Genomic DNA, 19,406 nt, shown 5'->3' on the forward strand with positions numbered 1-19,406 from the left:
CTGTTTTTCATTGGTATGTGTGAATGCGGCTTGATGGTGGTGTCACAGGAGGAGGGACTCACATAGGGCACCATAAGATCAAGGATGCCCATTGGTTCTCTTGACAATATGCTGAGTGGCAAAATTCACATTTTAGTCAGTTACAATAATGCTCAAATTGAACCAGGAATGGATGAGACACTAATAAGTTGTTATAAGTAATTATTTTAAATAGTATTTAAAAAAGTTAAAAGACAAAAATATTCATAATCGCTTTATTCAGATGCATTAGAGGTCTGACTTTTGGAGTCTGTCGATGATAGCAAACATAAGCAAACATGACGACAGGAGAGATTGCAGTATTGTGACGACTCCAAATATTACAACAGGTGCTTCAATTATATTTTGACGCTTCAACTCCAGATATCAAAGTTAGACTAGTCAGACTTGAGCAACAAATTGACTACATTATGAAAGAAATTGAAGGATATTCTGAAACATTTCATCTTGTTCTGCAAAAGGGTGATGGATAGGATGTGAGTCACTGATCAAACGATGAGGGTCCGGTTGAAAATGAAGATTAAAATGTTTACTTGTTGTCAAACAAGTAAGATCCAACAAACATGATCACAGAACGTGAAAAAAAAACTCAATGAAACAATATTTTTTATGATGCAACGTTTAGTCTTGCAAAATGCAGACCATCTGTATCAGTAATTGAGCAACGCAGCCTTTGACATCATTAAAAACAAAACTCGGCAGACCTCACAATTAACCACTGACAAATGCTTCTCCGGCCTTCTTCAAGGGGGGGCGGGTAAGTACGTTACACAGAGGTGCCCTCTGCAGGAACGCCTGTTTTGTTCTCATCGGGCTTCATGGCTGGGAAGAGCAACACCTCCTGAGAAAGAACGCATAATAAAACTGTTAGACTTTTCATAAAATATGATCGCCTTCAGGAACTTGTTAAAAAGATTGATTTAAGATCAGAGAGGTTATGTGGTTCTTGACATTCCTCTTTCTCCCCCATTATAAGATATCCTTTATTTAAGATAAGATAAGACAAGATATCCTTTATTCGTCCCACACTGGGGAAATTTACATTTACCGTATTTTCACGACTATTCGACGCATCGTACTAATGGCCGCAGTCTCATTAATGCGTGACATTTCTGTATTTTACACATACACAGGACGCATCGTACGAATAGCCGCAGTTTTACAGTGGTAAAACATACGCCAGCTTAAACATACGGCATGCATGCGCGCACTCTAACACGTTAGCTTGAAGCATACGGTAGCATGCCAAGACATACAGATAAGATAAAAACACGTTTTTAAAAAGGCAACGAAAGCAGAACTGAGTTCGGGTGTATTTTATTTAGCCATCGTACAATGTTCTCACGTTTTTCGATCAATCATCACCTAGAAATCCATCAAAGTCCTCATCCTCTGTATCAGAAGCAGAGGACTGCACATCTCAGTTGTCATTGAATGCATCACATGCCAGTGTGAGTTGCTACGCATTGCCGAGCGAAAAGAAGGAGTAGCAACAGCAAAGTCAACATTTCTCTCGTGTGAAGCTTTCCCACATTTGAAAGTAAAGAACAGAGCGAAACATGGTGGCAGCGCGTGTGTGTGTAGAAAGAATTGAACAATTGTGCAAGTACCGTAATCCATCCAAAACGCCGCGTTCCCTCTCGTTGTTGCGTATTGTGGCGTAACTCGCCAAGCGCTGCCTCTCACTCTTTGTAAAGTTGTGTTTGCCACCGATCATCCATTGTTCCCATGCCGTTTGCAACTTTACTTTGAACGCCCGGTTGATGCCAATGTCCAGCGGTTGGAGTTCTTTAGTCAAGCCTCCGGGAATAACGGCAAGCTCAGAGTTCATTTGCTTGACTTTTTTTTTCACCGCTGCTGTGAGATGGGCACGCATGCCAAAAGCATAACCGGTGGCTTTAAGTTTGAACTGAGCTTCGTAGGCGTGCGTGTCTTTTTGTCGAATTTATTTTCAGGGGTTCTTAGAAACCAAAACCGGAGTTGTTTTGCAACAAAGCACATTGCCACACTCTATACAAGTGTTGGTACTGGCTTGAGGCGTCCACTTACACGCCCACCCTTCACCATTGGCGGACTAGCTTGTCTGTCCTCTCTCTCCCTCTCTCTCTCTCTCTCTCCCTCTCCATATATGTATGTATACACGCCCACCCTTCCCTGATTGGCCGACTTCTTTCACAGTCACTTCCGCCTTTTCTCTATATAAACAGCGTGTCGGCAGTCAGTCAGATTTTGGAACTCAGCGCATATAAAGGACGCTCCGCACCATAAGGCGTACTGTCCATTTTGGAGAAAATTTAAGACTTTTAATGGCGCCTTATAGTCGTGAAAATACGGTAATTATACATTTATGGAGTCAAAAATGGGTGTCAGCATTTCTTCACTGCGTTACCTTGATGTTATTGGAGTCTGTGAGGAACATGGTGAGACGGTCGATGCCCATTCCCCATCCAGCAGTTGGTGGGAGACCATATTCCAGTGCTGTGCAGAAGGTCTCGTCGATGAACATGGCCTCATCGTCACCCTCGGCCTTGGCCTGAAAAATATTGGAGGGAAATATTTTCTTGTCAGGCACTCATCACGAGAAGAGCTCCATTTCTTCAACTTTCAAGTGGAAGTCAACCCCAAAATTTTCTTTCCTATAATATGTTAATATGCACCTTCACTAAGCTAAACATGGCATTTTTATTCACCATGTGTTTGTGGAATCTGAGTTAAGCAGTAAAATCCACTCGTTCTTAGCCATTTCAGGAGGGAGCCATTTTGCCTCTTGCTGTCGACTGAAAACGTAATCACAGTTGCTCTGAACTGTGATTGAACATTTTCTCATTTAAAAAAAAAAGAGAAAAAAAGGGGGGTTAACGTCCTTTACTTCATTAAAAGCAATCCAAATTGTGTTTTATTAAAAAAAAATAAAACCTACAATATTGTGCATTAGAAAAACATACAGTAGTAACAAATAAAATAATTTAACAGAAGGTCACAAGTGTAGCATTTCTGTCTATGTGTGTTGCTCCATTTATATTCAAATAACCATTAATCAAAAAGGTTATAACATTGCAACATTTATGCTATTCATTAGCCCATCTATGGATTTTTTGCGGTCTTTCTAAAGAAAAACGTATGAGGTTGTTTTGATTGCACAACATGTAACCCTCTCTGTTTAATATGCAATTTGAAAGTAAACTTCAACAAGGAGTGGTAATAACCGTTGTGAAGAGGCGTGCCAAACAGGCACGAATTACATTAAATGCCAGGCCAATTTAGTGCAAGCTAATGCTAATGTTTGCACATGTCCATCGGTACCAGCTGGAGAACTTTAACTTAACCAACAAACACATTAAATGGTAATGCTACTCGCTCTCATGGATGCATACTGGAAAAGGCACAAAAAAAACCCCAAACCTCTCTTCAAACACCAACCACTTTGACGGGTCATAAATCTCTTAACAGCTCCTCACTATTAAATTGCTTAACAACTTGATCGTTGTGTGTCACCCTATCTCTCTCGATTGCAACGCCAATTGTGAGTTGAAAACATAGCACCGCACCATATTACAAAGTCCATTACATACCTTGGCTTGCTGCTCAAAAAGCTCCCTCTGTCTAATGGGGTCATTCAACTCTGTGTAGGCGTTGCAGATTTCTTTCTTCATCACGAAGAGTTCAAAGCGCTCCGTTAGGCCTTTCTCTGATCGATGCCTATTGGAAAGGACCATTTCAATTGTCAGGCAGGGGCATTTGCAAAAGTCTTTTGAGAGAATTGAGACGCGATGTCTCCCCTCACCATTTTGCTAAGGGGCTCATGATTTGTGGGTGATCACAGATGAATGTGGGGTTGATACAGGTGACCTCCAGGAAATCTCCCACAAGCTGAGAAACAACAGAGTGCTTCAAGTCATGTGTAATAATTAATAAAGTAAATAAAGTACCTTGTCAAGTAGGCGGGCAGTTGTTCTGGGTGGAGGACATTCAACTCCCTTCTGGGCACACAGGTCATCAAAGAATTTACGTGTTTCTAAAGAGTTCATGGAAAAAAGGCATATGGACATCATTTCTGGATAATTCCATCCATCCATTTTCCGAATCACTTGATCCTCACTAGGGTCGTTCCAATCGCATAAAACAAAAACAATACCAACAACAAATCAGATTGTATCCTAATCTTACCGTCACTGTCATAACTGTCAGTGGGAGGAAATTTAACTCCCATCAGCTTCTCAAGGTCATGTGTCATGCTCACTCTTCTAAACGGTGGAGTGAAGTCAATCTCCTGGGCTTCTCCTTCTGGACCATCAGGGTGGTAGGTCACCTTGTAACCTCCCGTGATGTGCTTCACCATCCCTGAAAGGAAAACACAGAACAGACTCAGTATTTTTGTTCTTGACCTGATAGTGATGTGACAGTCTAATGAAAAAGGGGTCAAAATATTGAACGTGTTTATTATTTACAACCAAAGATCTTCCTGTGTGTTGGGGAAATCAAGTTCTCCTGAGTAGGTTGATTCCAGATACTGCGACATGACAGAATGAAGCTCCCTGACTGATGAATAAGGAAGCCACAGCAGTGACGTGTGACTCGAAATGTAATGTAAACAGGATATAGGCATTACATCAGAAATGAGCACTTGGACCTCCAGGATATTCAGCCTTAATTACTACTTGAAATTTCACAGTAATTCCAAATGCGTGTGCGGCCATCATTGCCCTCAGCATTTGCACGGCATAATGTATGCATACAGTCTACAGCACTTTGAAACAGACTGCCTCACGGAAAACATGAAGCAAGACAAATTGAAGTCTTTGTTGACCCCACGCAAGCGGATTACTGCGTACCTGACAGAAGTTTCTCTGTTATGTCCATCAAGTCGTGGTAGTCGGCATATGCCATGTAGAATTCACAGGTGGTGAACTCCGGGTTGTGAGTGAGATCGATGCCTTCATTCCTGAACTGACGGCCGACCTCATACACTCGATCTATCCCACCGACAACAAGCATCTATAGGTAGAACGCACAGTGTATAATTAAGAATGTCTAAAATCCACTCAGGGCTAAGCGGCGACATTCAAGAGAAAATAATTTAACAGTAAACTGATGATGCGCTCCATTTAAAATGTTTGTTTGCCTCCCAAAATTCTGTACACTACCTTGTGGTAAAGCTCAGGAGCAATCCTCATATATAGGTTCATATCCAGCTCGTTGTGGTAAGTTACAAATGGACGGGCCACTGCTCCACCGGGAATGATGTTCATCATTGGCGTCTCAATCTTAAAACGACAGCAAGCATGAGTTGGAATGCAATTTCACACAGACACAGACACACACATTTTTTTTATTTGTTTTTAAATGGAGGAGAAAAAAAAGTATATTTTATTGGTTGTGATAAGCATCTCAAACCCTTACCTCTAAAAATCCTAGCCGGTCCAAGAAGCTGCGCAAGTATGTGATGATTTTGGCTCGTGTAATAAATTTCTGCCTCACGTAGTCGTTTAAGATGAGATCCAAGTAGCGCTGACGGAATCGTGTTTCCTTTGAGAGAGCCATGACAAGAACACAAAAGATGGGGAAAAAAAGATACGTGAAAAAAATTGCCTCTTCCATTTTTAGGTTTGGGTGACTACAACCTTTTTTTTTGGCTACCGTTTAGGGATTTGGGTGATGTTTAATCTATGAGTCATCTCAATCAAAAGCTTTGCAGTGACACATCTTTACAATCATCAATTGTTCTGCTTAATCCAGAGGTCAAGGTCTGCATAAATAAGATATGAAACCAAAGTATGAATTTCACATTCACACTTGACTTGAACACTTTCTGTACAATGTTATTTCGTTTCTGGGATTACCGTATCTGCTCTAAAAGGTCAGACTAAAACTGAAGCTACAAAAATGTATTTGTTCTAGGAAATAGTGTACATCCAATTAATCTGTTCATGAAACCCATACGTATTAACAAAAATAACCTTGACAGTCTCTGTCGCATAAAATAAATACATTGATTTTTTTTAAATAGTTGTCGATGTTTGGCGAAGTTCCCAGCCTCACATTCAATACAATATCTATGACCGAGTGTGTGTGAGACAACATTTTGAGGTAAAGTATTTGAAACCCACAACATGTGAAAATAATAATAACTGAGGTTCAACTGTATTTTTAAACAAGCGAGCCTCGGATCCTCGTGAGACAATAACATAGTGTCCTATAGGGAATGGTATTACCTTGTCTTTAAGTCCAAAATGGAGATGAGGCAGCATGTGGAGACAAGGCGAAAGCAGAGTCATCTCGATGGGGATGATGGACAGCTCCCCCTTTTTAGTCTTCCCGGGGTTCCCACGGACACCGATGATGTCACCGCGCCTGAGCTTGTTGTTGATGGCCACAAAGTCTTCCTCAGACTTGTAGTTCCTGACAGAGTGAGGAAAAATTTACAATTACAGCATCTTACCTCTTAAATTTATCATGAAGTATGAGCATACATGACTTTGCCTTCTGTTGTTTAAACACCTCTGATAACCAAAGCACAAAAAAAATTATGTACTGGATATGATTCTTGAGAGGACAACATTGCTATTGTGATCTTAGTTCATATTGCAGCATTAACTAAGTCATTCATCGCCATGGATGCTTATATACTTGTCAGCTGTCAAAGTGGATCTAGGTCGAGGGCATTTTTGAATTGGTAAGCGTGGACGAGGGGCTAACCCATCTTATCTGTGAAATTCAGGATTGTAAACCACTGTTATATTTTTTAAAAATCCTGGAGATGGTCGGATGGAGTGCGTATGTAAGGTATAAACAGAATATGTATTGTGGTAGGTCGGGAAATTGTGTTGTAATCACGAGAAAGGATGGCATGAATGGTGAACACCAGGTTCAAAAATAGATATACATTTAAAAATTACAATATATATTTCAAAAGCAACAAATACGGGCACTAAAGTCATTGCTCAGCTTGACATGTTTCTTTTCACCCCAGGTTTTTCCTTCTACTTTTTGGTTAGAAAACAATGTTTTGAGTGAAAGCGCCCATGTGCTACTACTAATAAGGGGGAAAAAAATAAAACATTTTTTTTTCTTAGTGAAAGAAGAATCTACATTTTGTTTTTGGCAAGTTTGGTGCTTATGTTGTCACAGAACACCATTTTCAAATTGTTGCGAAATGGCAGTGGAAATGTTCTAAAATGGCTGGCAATACAGGCAACTCTGCTTTGACGATGTCTGGCAGTTAATTGGTTAGTCAATAAATGTATATACACACAATATTGAGGCAACAGGGATTATTTTGACAATGTTTTACTCAATCTTTCAGTACCCGGAGTTTGCCATAACTTGCAACTTGGTGCCTTCGCCTCGCATGTCATAAAACAGCAGCTTAGCACCGGATGCCCTCTTGGCATGGATGCGGCCTGCCAATCACAAGACAAGAAATAAAAGTTATCGACACCTTATACAGTCACTCAAATCCAATCATTTCTAATGGCTTCAAGCATGACAATACTGTACCTGATACATTGAGAACGACATCCCTTAGCTGTTCCCCTGGCTGTAGGTAATTGTACTTCTCAATGAACTCTGTGAGCGACAAGTCAACGTGATACTTGTGTGGATACGGGTCCTCAGCGCTACCCTTGAGCTCCTGAATGGCCTGTGTGCGAATCTTGTAGTATTGCTGCATTTGGAGGCAAACAATGTAAATAGTGTTCAGTCAATGAAGGGTAAAAGCCAACGTTCATCCAAGAATCTCACATTTGGGTCAAGTGTCTCCTCATCTATAGCAGCGATGTCTGATGGTGTGCCGTTATTGGATTCCTTCTTTAGCTGCACCTGTTCTTTGGCCTTGGCTTCTTTCTCCAAAGCCTTCTTCTCTGCTTTTAGTCTCCTCTTCAGCTCACTGGTAAGACATGAAGAATCAAAGCAGTTATTGGTTAGAAGGTGAAACACAATCAGTGACACTGAGAAGAAAATCCAGAAAATGCATCTTGGTTGTTTATCTATGCCATGCTGTACCACTAGATAGCGGTAGGTACTATTACCATAATCCATTTCCTCTTATACAACTGAGTACAGCAGACGCCTGCAATGCTCGGCATAGGGACCAGGGTGCCTAAAACTCAGCAATTTAGTTAGGCACATTCAATTGAATCAGGAAAAAAAATACTTTACTGAAAAATAAATAAATAAAAATCCTTGAATAGTCAGTGATGCATATCGCCAATAAGCCGAGTAAAATGGGGCTGCATTACCCCCAACGCCCTTCTGCAAAACACAACAAAATATTGGAAAAGTATGCAGGGGTCCACTGCAAAGTGGTGTCTTGACTTTTGATTTTAATTGGTCCAGTGAACACGCTCCTTTTTGCCTAGTGTCTTTTATTCATTCATTCATCTTCCGAGCCACTTGATCCTCACTAGGGTCGCGGGGGGTGCCGGAGCCTATCCCAGCTGTCTTCGGGCAGTAGGCGGGGGACACCCTGAATCGGTTGCCAGCCAATCGCAGGGCACACAGAAACGAACAACCATTCGCACTCACACTCACACCTAGGGACAATTTAGAGTGTTCAATCAGCCTGCCACGCATGTTTTTGGAATGTGGGAGGAAACCGGAGCACCCGGAGAAAACCCACGCAGGCCCGGGGAGAACATGCAAACTCCACACAGGGAGGCCGGAGCTGGAATCGAACCCGAGACCTCTGCACTGTGAAGCCGACGTGCTAACCACTGGACTACCGGGCCGCGTGGCTTTTATTATTCTTACATATTAACCATATCATGGTTAATCTGTCATTAAGGGACTACAGATGAAAAATACAAATTTCAAACCTTTTTTAAACCATGTTTTACTTCATTGTCAAACGTGCTATATGTGCAATCTCCTTTCAAATAAACTAATCTATTCTAACCGTCACGCAAAATGCATGTACTTCAAAGCATCTTTCCCAATTGAAATAAATGGAAATGTCATTGATACGTTCTAACCTTCCATCCCTCCTCCAAATTATTGCTGTTTTGAATAAATACCAGAATATTGTACTTTAAGAAACATTTGATAATAACATAGTTAGCATATAAAGCATTAAACAGTTTGTGCATCATGATTTCAGTTATTGCAGATCCTTCTGCAATGCACCACTTGGTCATTAGGGGGCAGTAGGGGACAGCCATGAAGACAAAGGTCATAAGTGACTCGGTAAACTGCAATAACAGTTATTATTTGTTTTTTTTGCAGAGGATAAAAAATACATGCATGTCTGCAAGGCTGGGCAATACTATTGTCATTGACATGAAATGGCGTCAATGAGAACCCTAGTGATTAGCACCAGCCACGGGAACTGTCAACTATATATATTTTTTTGTTTATTTGGTTTTTAAATAGGAATGGGCTTTTGAGAAGTTTTGTCCAGCTCTGATTTGATCATTAATTAAATGTAAAAAAAAAATAAAAAATACATATATGGCCAAAAGATGACAGCATTGCGTCTCTTGTGGAGGAGATCACCGTGTATCAAAACGGTGCAGCGGAAGCTTTAGAAATTGGATCATAACAAGAAGCTTGTGATTGATCTAAGTGTTTTTCACGTTGAATGTACTACATAAAAGGGTCAAAGGAGAGAAAAGATGACAGAGATTATTTAAAATTTAGAGGTAGAAGTAACATACATACATAACGTACTTACCTACCCACACATAGACAGATGCACACATGCTTGCATGCACATAAAGGCAGACACACACTACTAAACACTACTACTGCTGCTACACTAAATAGTGTGCAAACAGTGAACGTTTGTCATATCGAAACGCGAACAACGTAAGTGCCTAACTCATGTTTCCACCAAAGTCCGATTTTTGCAGAAAATGACTGATGGAAAGGACTGTTCAAATGTTTGAGCCGTCACTAAATTATTAGTGTTGAAGTCACTGCTGTGCATAAAATATAGTATGACACAAGATGTTTTCTGCGTTTTTTGGGGGTCCAAAATAGGAGTGAACTAAAACGATGTTCAACAGCTGGTTACAAAAAAATGGATTTCAGAAGAAACAAACTTTATGGTAATGAAAGAAAAGAGTCTAATCTTTCATTCGGTAGTTTATGTTTCATAGTCAAAAATAGTATTTTGCGAGCCGTGTAAGTTTAATACCGCATATTAAAAAGGGAAACTGACCGATGTGGACAACAGAAAGAAAGCCACAACTTGCTGGTGACAAAAGGTTGGTTGTTATTCTCTCTTGAAAGGAAAAGCCACCAACCTTTTGTCACCTCTCCAACGGTTCCCATAAATTTGGGTAGGCACGGCAGCTGTACATGGATGTGCATGTTTATGCCACAGTCCCCTGACTTCAAAGGCTTGGCACAGCTGCTGCCTGACTGCCCTGACCAGGCAAAGCATGCCGACCGAGCCACCAGTCAGAAGAGCAATCTGGAGAAAAAGACATATGTATATACAAAAAAATAATAATAATAATACAAACAAGGCTTACAACCAAGCAGAGGTGGTAATCATATTTCTTTCTGCGCTTAACACGCTACAAAAGTGCATTCCTGTCTCCCGGTGTCAGGTCTCCTACTAAAAGAGTCAGTTATTTCATTTTTTTATAAATTCACTCTGGTCTTGTATTTAGTTGATTTTTCTGTTTCACTGACATACATGTGTGCATGCTTATTACCACGTGGGTGTGCCTGTATTAGTACATGTGCGTTAAGGAGTTGATCGCAGGTTGGCCGCTTGATAAGTAGATGTCAAAAAAGGTTGAGCACGTCTGAATTAAACAGTGCATTTGTGAGGCTCAACTTTATTTAACTTTTAAGTCTCAAAAATTTGCATTTTATCTATATATATATTGTGCGTCGTCCCGCACGCGGTCTGTCCTTCCGCCTGTCCCTTTTCAAAACGTACCTACTTCACCGTGCCGCTGCGCGCCGCCACTGCGCCGCTCAGGCAGTGGCTCACTACGATCGCGCGGGCATCTGGGCGAAAAAATGTTGTCTACCCACAAGCATTGCAATGAAACTGTTAGTTATTTAGTAGAGCTAAACATCTCTTTATTTTCGCGATAAGCAATGAAGATGACCAAAAAGTTGAACCAAGCAACAACACCTTTGTGGGCCGAAGGCCCACCTTACCAGCCTTCCGCAGGAACTAGCTGATGAGCCGCCCGGAGGGCGGCGAACCAGCTAGTCATCTATAAATGTTGTTGCCCCACCCACACATTTAATGAAGGAGCGTTCTTACTTGACTTTCATGGAGAATATAACTGAATCATAACGTAATTACTTTTTCATTGTCCTATATTTCAGAACCATGTTACAGTCAGGTGGCATGGTGGGCGACTGGGTGTCTTGAAAGGCGCTTATAAATAAAATGTATTATTATTACATTATTATTATCTGCCACACCGTGCACATGTCGAGGTTTTGAATCTGGGCTTCCTGTGTGGCGTTTGCATGTTCTCCCCTTAACTACATTGGTTTTGTCCGGACACTCGTGTATCCTCCTACATTCTTAAAACACGACTGTAGGTTATTTGAACGCACTAAATTATTATAGTAATTATTATAGTAATATAGACACTAGTCTATATTACTATTACTAGTCCAGGGTGTACTCCGCCGGCTGCCCGATGTCAGCTGGGAAATGCTACCCGCAGCCCTTGTGAGAATAAAGCAGTTTGCATAGTGAATGAATAAATGTTCAAGTCAATGTATCATGTTGCAGTGACTTACAATGTTTTTTAATGAAATAACATTTATTACACATTTAGTTATTTTAGAACTCATATAAAGTTATTGGACCGACAAAGATGAAGAGAGTGTAGAAAAAGTCAACATTTCTTGACAGCATTTACATACAAAATAACAATAAAAACTAGAATGAAATCATACAAAAATGACCCAAAAACACAGTCACTCCAATGTTCCTTTCGGTTGTGTATTTCTTTTTTGAAGTCGCTTTTCTCCCGGTTTTAACCTTCAACTGACATCTCACCCATACAAGAGACTCATATTACGGTAACTGAAAGAAAGAGAGCAATAAGCGAAAGAGAAACCAAAGACAAGACAAAAAAGAGCGCAAGCAAGAAAGCAAAAGCAAGGAAGATGAAAATAAGAAAAAGAACTATCGATTATTAACTGCTATGAGGGATATAGAGAAGGAAAACATTTTTAATTGGTTGTTAAAAGGAAGGTCGTGCCTGTCAGTGATATTTGACAGAAAACATTCATGAGCAAGATACGCATTAGACGACACTATTAAATTGGGTTGACAAATTGGGAAAACAGAATGTGCACAGTTCTCGTGAAAGTCAACCGCAGTACACACCCAAAAAACGAATTCTTTTAACAGATAGCTAGCAAGTGCCTGTGAGTGTTGCTAACATATCGTATGGAGGTCAGAAACAACTTTATGAAAACGTTAATCCAATTAATACTATCTCGATTTATGTCCTATAGGGTGATTATCGTAATAAGTAATAAGAATGTTCTAATGTTCCAAAGGAAAAAAGATAGAAAGCACATGTCCCAGATTTACCCAGTCGGCGTGTGGACGACCTTTCTTTTAGGACATTATGGAGCTTGTAGTTTGATTCCTTCACAAACTGCACGATCATTGTGGGATAATCATAATTTTAAAAACTACATTTCCCACTGACGTAAGAAGACAGACATCTGGGAAATGTAGGCTACCAGCATGCCTTCGTGTGGCAAATTAGTTTCACTATCTTTCTTATGCGCTTTTACGTCTGCTACTAGTACTTGTCATCTGTATGACAGCCAAGAATCACGAAACCGAACGCCATACGCGTTGAATCAGATGGAAAACGCATAAACTCACTTTTTGCTGAGTTTATCGCCGTCCGCCACTGTTACATCAGCCATGATGGTCCTGGTTTTGCGTGTTGAAGGATCTGCGCATGCGCAAAAGCACTTGAAAGTCATCAAATGGGGGCGTTCAGAGACCGTCGGAATTTTTGAGGCAGAAGTAAAAGACCGTGCCTCAATGAAATTAGTGGAAATAGACAGAATTGTTAGCTGATATCACTTCACTTTTTGAATAATAATTTAATTAATATATTTGAAGTCTCCCAAAATCACAATAAAGTGCCTAGTTTGGGGTCGAATAAAAATTCCACAGTAGAGTACCTGTACCGTACTATAAATTTGAGGCTCTTGGGCCAGATCTAGCAGGCCACTTCACTTTGCGTGGCCCACGGAAGCAAATGTGTGCATTTGCTTCCATTACTCTTAGTAAAATGTCAACCGAAATTTCTAAATATAAAGTGTGCAAACAATTTTTGCAGACATTTTTTTATCATGCCCCTTTCTCCACTAACTTGACCAATAATTGATGTTTTCAGTGATGTGTCTTTCATCAGGAGAGCCTGAAACAGTACCTAGTTGCAGAGTAGATCATTTGTTGTTTGTCATCGTTCATAATTTTCAACGTGTGTAGTTGAATTTTAGTTTGTCCATATTGTCATAGTGAAATATCAACTGACAATAAATAAACAAATAACCACAAATCCATCCATACATTAGCCGAGCCGCAAATTTGAGATGTATTTGTTAAACAGTACACAGTCAGCTTTACTCAGGGGTGTCAAACTCATTTTTTCGCAAGCCAATTCGGAGTTACATCTTCTCTCGTAGGGTTGTTACGACAGCGAAACTGAATAAATATTTAATCATCTCACCATATTACTAGTACATAACAAATTCATGGATTTACTTTTGAAATCACTCAACTATTTGTTTGTTGTTTTTTCAATAATTGTTCAAGTGAGTGTAAACGGGGTAACAAAATTATTGCAAAATCTCAACGTTATTTATTACACATGACAATTTGAAATTTTGGTAGAGACTTTAACAAGGCTGATGGAAATTGACACACATGATTTGCTTTCGCAGGCCACATAAAATGATGTGGTGGGCCAGATCTGGCCACAAGCCTTGAGTTTGACACCAGTGGGCCTTAGCTGAATCATGTTGCTAAATGTATGTACCTTGTACTCCTAAAATGTTAATTTTGCCAAAATGTCAACCCTGTCATGGTCCATCCAGTCATCAAGTCAATATATTTCGCTGTTTGTATGTAGATTGTCATTTTGCAGTTAATTTACAAAATAAGTGTGGGAGCGTGACCAATTTACATTTCTAACATTTTCTACTTAATGCAAATAGTAATGAGTTCAAAGAGAAAATCCCATCAAGATTTTTTTTTCTTACAGTGTGCGGGGTGGTTTGAAATTGATGTCTCAAACACACCTTATGGTGATACATTTTTATTACTGAAATCCAAACAAAAATAACTTTTTACCACTAATATCCAAATCTTAGAAACTTATCTTTTGTATTTTCCTTTTAATTTGCACCAGTATATTCAATAAAAATGCATTTAAAAAACTGAATAAGAAGCTTCAGAATACAAATATCCATATTGTATATGTTTAATATAGATAGCAGCAAGTTTACAGAAAAAATTAATCCCAACAAAGTTTTGTTTTTTTGGGGGGGGGGGGGATATGTGACAGTTGTTCTCATAGTGTGTGAAACCTCAAAGAAAAATTCACTTTCTATTTGCTGGATTATAAAACACGAACTGGAGGAGTGCTTCACTTGTGCTGGGAGACTTTGAAGGTGAAACTGGAAGATGCAGCATAAAATTTTTCAGAGGCATTTTGCCCCACAAGATTGAACAATGAAATGTGATTATCAGTAGCGCCCCCCTGACCATCCCGAAGAATTAAAAATGAAATGTGATTAATCTAGTGTGCTGATTTTTACTGGTCCAAGTACGGCACCTCAAAGACACAAAGGCATCAAGCAGTTCAGGCAATCAAGCAAACCACCAGAGAAAGCTCAACAAGTTTAAACAATGAGATGAAAAAACAATTTTGGTTCCCGTCATTGTTAAAAACTAAGCGGCTACATAGAAAAATATATATCAAAAACGTAACGGCTCAACATTTACAGTTTGGCTGCATAGCAGTTTCAGAAAACACGTGCATCCATGTCTACACAAACGCATTGGATATTTTAGTACAAATCTGTTAGATGTATGACAGGCATTTCTATCCGTCACATCCCTGCTGTAGAGCATTACTAGCACATTTAAAGTGTCTTGGCTTGCACCATTACTTTGCTGGGAAGTAAGATGGGTGTAAAATATAGTCTCTGACATGCACATATATTTACATTACGGTATCAAGCAATGGTGCCTTGTGATACGAGTTTCATTCGTTCTGTGACAACGCTTGTAACTAAAAACACTCAAGTCATCTTTTAGCCCTCCATAATAGTCGCACTTTACACAAATACAAATGGTTATATAATAAAATTGAATTAAACATTTTTGTCACACTGTATCAATTGAAGTTATTGTTCTTCGCGTCTTGACCACTTGGGGACAGTATAGGACAGACAGAATGAGCTACTGTTTATTGAGCTATCCTTTTAGCTCATCATTAGAGCGGTACAGTACTGTAATATTAGTCTCTTTGCAAAGGATAAAGAATTTCACCACAAGTACTTCTTGTCTTTATTTAGCAGTAACATTAAGATAGCGGACTAATAGGCTAATCTGTGGGGTTGTTTTGAAAAAACAAGGTGTAATTCTTTGTTTCATGTTTAGTTTGAGAGTAAACTGCAAGGGGCAAACTCAGGTTGGAGTCTCTTTTTTTAGAACTGGTTCTCCATTTGCCCAAGTGCTGCTTCCTGTGAAGTGAGTCGAGTTCACCGAATCTATCTCGTATCTCAAGGCACCGCTTGTAGTTATAGTTTGAAGACATTTGAGCAAGCTATAAGTAGTCAACCTGGTAAAATAAACGCTTGTTCTATTGAAAAAAAATTATCAAAGAACTTCAACCATTTCTCCCACATATAAAACGTGGACCTCCTCAGCATGCACTCTATGCCTCTTGAGATCAGTGTGAGGCTTGCAACCATTCTGTACACTCACAGAGAGTATTCACGCTGCGCTGACATCTCATTAGTTTGTTATTAGTCATAATACTGAAAGTTGTTGTTCCTATTTAAAAGGATAATCTGTGAAGTTTGGTGCCATCTGCTCCAAAAGGTTTGGAGTGTTATATTTTTTTCCAAAACTCACCAGAGTGTAGACACAGACATGAAAAATCATTTTTGTGTCAGTAGATGTTTCCAATTGAGGACAGTAGATGTGGACTCCAAACAACAATAGATTACCATCGGTCACAGTTCAAAAGATCGAAACCCAACGACACAAATAAATACATGCACCAAACTACTGTACGAAACCAATAACAAGAAACCTTACCGGAGAAAAAAGGAAAAACAACCATAAATATTAAACACCAGAGATCTTCAGTTTCACAAGTTTAAGGAGAGCCAATGACACATAGCTTTCAGGTGTCCTTCGGGAGTAATGTCCCACTGAAAACAGCTCTGCTCAATGCAGTATACTGTCACATCATGTATCACATTAGTCAAGGTTACACTGTACTACTACTTCTACTAACATCCAAATAGCTCTTTTTTGGCAGGTGGATAATTTAAATTTAGTAGGCAACACAGAAATTCTACAAAACTGCACATGAAAACAAGAAAAGTGAACTTTTAAGTATTTTGTCAGAGACCAGCCCCTGAATAAGCGGGATAAAAATGTCAGAAACAAACAAACATAAACTGAGAAGGAATGTGTTGCTATTTGATTTTTAGATATGTAGATAGAAAGATAGAAAAAAGATATGCAAGCAAACAGGCCATAAAACTGGCCCGTCATCACCATTGACACAAAGCCGGGCAATGCTAGCAAGAACTACCTAAGAATGAACAAAGCTAATACACACAAACTGTCGTTTATCATTCAATAAATCCATTGCATTTGTAAAGTTTCAAGGCCATGCGTAAAATACCTCAATCAAGAATGATAAAGGAATCTTTCAGTAGATAAGGTATAAAAAAAAAAAAGAAAAAAAGAGTCGATACACCTCTGTTCAAATGCCAGGTTTTTGTTATACAGGGAACAAAATGAATCATTTCAAAATGTTTTCCACCGTTAATGTGACCTGTAACCTGTAAAATTAAATTGATTTTTAAAAAATTGTCATGGGAAGTACAAATAACAGCTGAAATAATATGGTCACCTGAGTGTAAATATCCTCTTATAACTGGGATGTTCAAAATGAATCAATCACATTCAACTCGGCACCAGTCAGCACACACATTCACCATTTAAGTTTAACATTTAACACCAAATAAAAATCTGTGTTTCTAGTAGGCTTTTCCTGACTTTTTTCTTTTGCTGTTTAGTAGAATACTGAAGATTTTGTATTATTGCATTTTGTATGTGATTTTTAACTGGCCCAAGTTCCATCGAAAGGTTGTAGGCCACATTAACGGTGGGAAAAGCTTTACAATGATTTATCTCAGTCTCATTTTATATGTCACAAAAAAATGTATTTCTATTTGAACTGGGGTGTGTAGACTTTTTATATCCACTGTATGTAACACACATTCTCTGCAGTGAAACAGTGCCAACAATTTTGTCCCAATTCTCACCTGATTAGACCCAAACAAACTGGCCGAGACAGCTTTGTCCACTTATTTTAAAACTTAAAAGCATGCCGAACGGAACAGCCTGGAGTGTTGAAATTCACGCAGTGGCTTGTGCGTGCTCTACACAAATTGCGCCTGAAACGTTAACTCCGAGACCTGGATTGCCTTAATGACACACAGCATGAATTTCCTTTCAGAAGTGACAGCAAAGCAAACATTCCTTCCTGGTCAAGGCAAACTTCTGAACAACAATGATGCAACAACCATTGGTTACGCGTACCTGACGCAGAGTTGAGTCCATCCATGGAACTCTAAAGGACAAATGACACAATATTGAACGAGTTTACATTCCGTTATTTGTATTAAGTAGACCCAGTCTCATACAAATATTCTACAAAACCTTTTGGAACACTTTTTCTTTAAAAGTTCCTCACTGCTATCTTTTACTAATTATGTTACATTTTGAGATGCGATAATATAAACAAAGGATTCCTATAAGAACTTTGTATGGGTCGTTTTACCCATCTTGAAAAATGGGTAATTTAATCAAAGTAACTATAAATCATTTTTCCTTCAAGTCACCACTAGATATCATTCAAATGATTTTCCTCCAATCCAAAATACAAATCAATTACAGCGTAATTAGAGTGCACTTGCTCGACTTTATTTTATCAGCCCTCCTGCAGCAAAAGTTAAGCCGAAAAAAAAATCAAAGCATGATTTACAGTATTTGGCTAATGCTGAGATCTCAAGTGACTTCTAAAAAGGCACAAACGTATTGACAACGTTATTTCATAAAATATGACACAGAATAGTCTGGCGATTTCCTCTCAATAACACTTTCTCTGCTCCTTTCAACCACATGACCACCATAATACATTCATAGCATACTCTGCTCAAACTTTCCTCCCACCTCTACTGCGCCGTGCTGGACAGCTATTCTATATACAGTCAATCTATATCACTCAAATCTAGTTCACATAGAGATGTTTTCAAAGAGTTATCTTAAAAAAATTATTCGGAGCCACCGATTAAATCAAATGAGCAGAACACAATCTATGGCTCATTTCCATCTCCAATCATCTCATAATATTTTCACACCCCTCGTGCACATTTGATAATATGGGAAGAAAGAAACGGGGAAAAAAAATCCACAAATCTTTCTGGAAATTAGAAAGAATGGGTTATGCCGTTGCCCGGCTCTTGGCTGACCAGCAGGTTCTCAATTTTCTCCATGCTCCGCGAGGCTTTCAAGCCGCTCTGCGCCGTCACTGACTGTGACGGTGACTGGTTGAAGAGCGACTGAATGCGGGCCTCACTCTCTCTTTGGTTTTGACCAGACTGGCTAATGGCAATGATCTGGTCAGACACCGCATTTCCTGGTGCGCTCATCAGCTGACCACATTCTGCGTGAGTGGAGAAAACAAAAGGTCGATTAGGTTTATTGAAGATACTACAAACAATGGCTATGGGAATTGATAAGAATTTCACGATTCCATTATCGATACCGCTTATCTATCGGATTCATAAGCATTTCTTTGATAGATTCTTATTGGGTAACGGGGTGCAATAAAAGTGAATCACACTTCAAAATGTGGTGCTTGCAGCATCCTCACCAGATGCAGAGTGCCGGTTCTCTGTCGCTTTACGATTTATTTATTTATTTGTTTATTTATTTATTTTTAACAATGCACAAAATAGGAATTGTCAGGGAAGAAAAAAAACAAACAAAAAATCCAAGAAATCTAATTGGGAACCTGTCCTAAAAAATGAACAGTTATCGATTCCCGTCCCTTGCGGCCTATCAATACCTACTTTGAAATGATATCCTACTTACACTGTCA

At 39.3% G+C, this 19,406-nt stretch overlaps 2 protein-coding genes across 10 annotated transcripts in view; both read right to left on the reverse strand.

Moving 5' to 3' along the window:
• Positions 1–240: 240 nt before the first annotated feature.
• On the reverse strand, positions 241–12,653 carry kars1 (lysyl-tRNA synthetase 1). The gene is given in 16 exon segments (XM_052063786.1): positions 241–880; positions 2,429–2,572; positions 3,612–3,738; positions 3,824–3,909; positions 3,969–4,054; positions 4,207–4,380; positions 4,872–5,034; positions 5,184–5,303; positions 5,440–5,565; positions 6,252–6,438; positions 7,346–7,439; positions 7,537–7,702; positions 7,780–7,924; positions 10,281–10,423; positions 10,425–10,450; positions 12,560–12,653. Coding segments are annotated over 16 exon segments (1,941 nt in total). The 5' UTR covers positions 12,639–12,653; the 3' UTR covers positions 241–805.
• A 1,805-nt stretch (positions 12,654–14,458) lies between these two features.
• Positions 14,459–19,406, reverse strand: part of nfat5b (nuclear factor of activated T cells 5b) — a 33,062-nt gene continuing 28,114 nt past the window's right edge. For all 9 annotated transcript variants that reach the window (XM_052063752.1, XM_052063751.1, XM_052063754.1 and 6 more), the window contains one exon: positions 14,459–18,968. In XM_052063752.1, the coding sequence (XP_051919712.1) occupies positions 18,733–18,968 (236 nt within the window). In that variant the 3' untranslated portion in view covers positions 14,459–18,732. The remainder of the gene's footprint in view (positions 18,969–19,406) is intronic.

The sequence above is a fragment of the Hippocampus zosterae genome, chromosome 4, assembly GCF_025434085.1.
Source record: "Hippocampus zosterae strain Florida chromosome 4, ASM2543408v3, whole genome shotgun sequence".
NCBI classification, from domain to species: domain Eukaryota; kingdom Metazoa; phylum Chordata; class Actinopteri; order Syngnathiformes; family Syngnathidae; genus Hippocampus; species Hippocampus zosterae.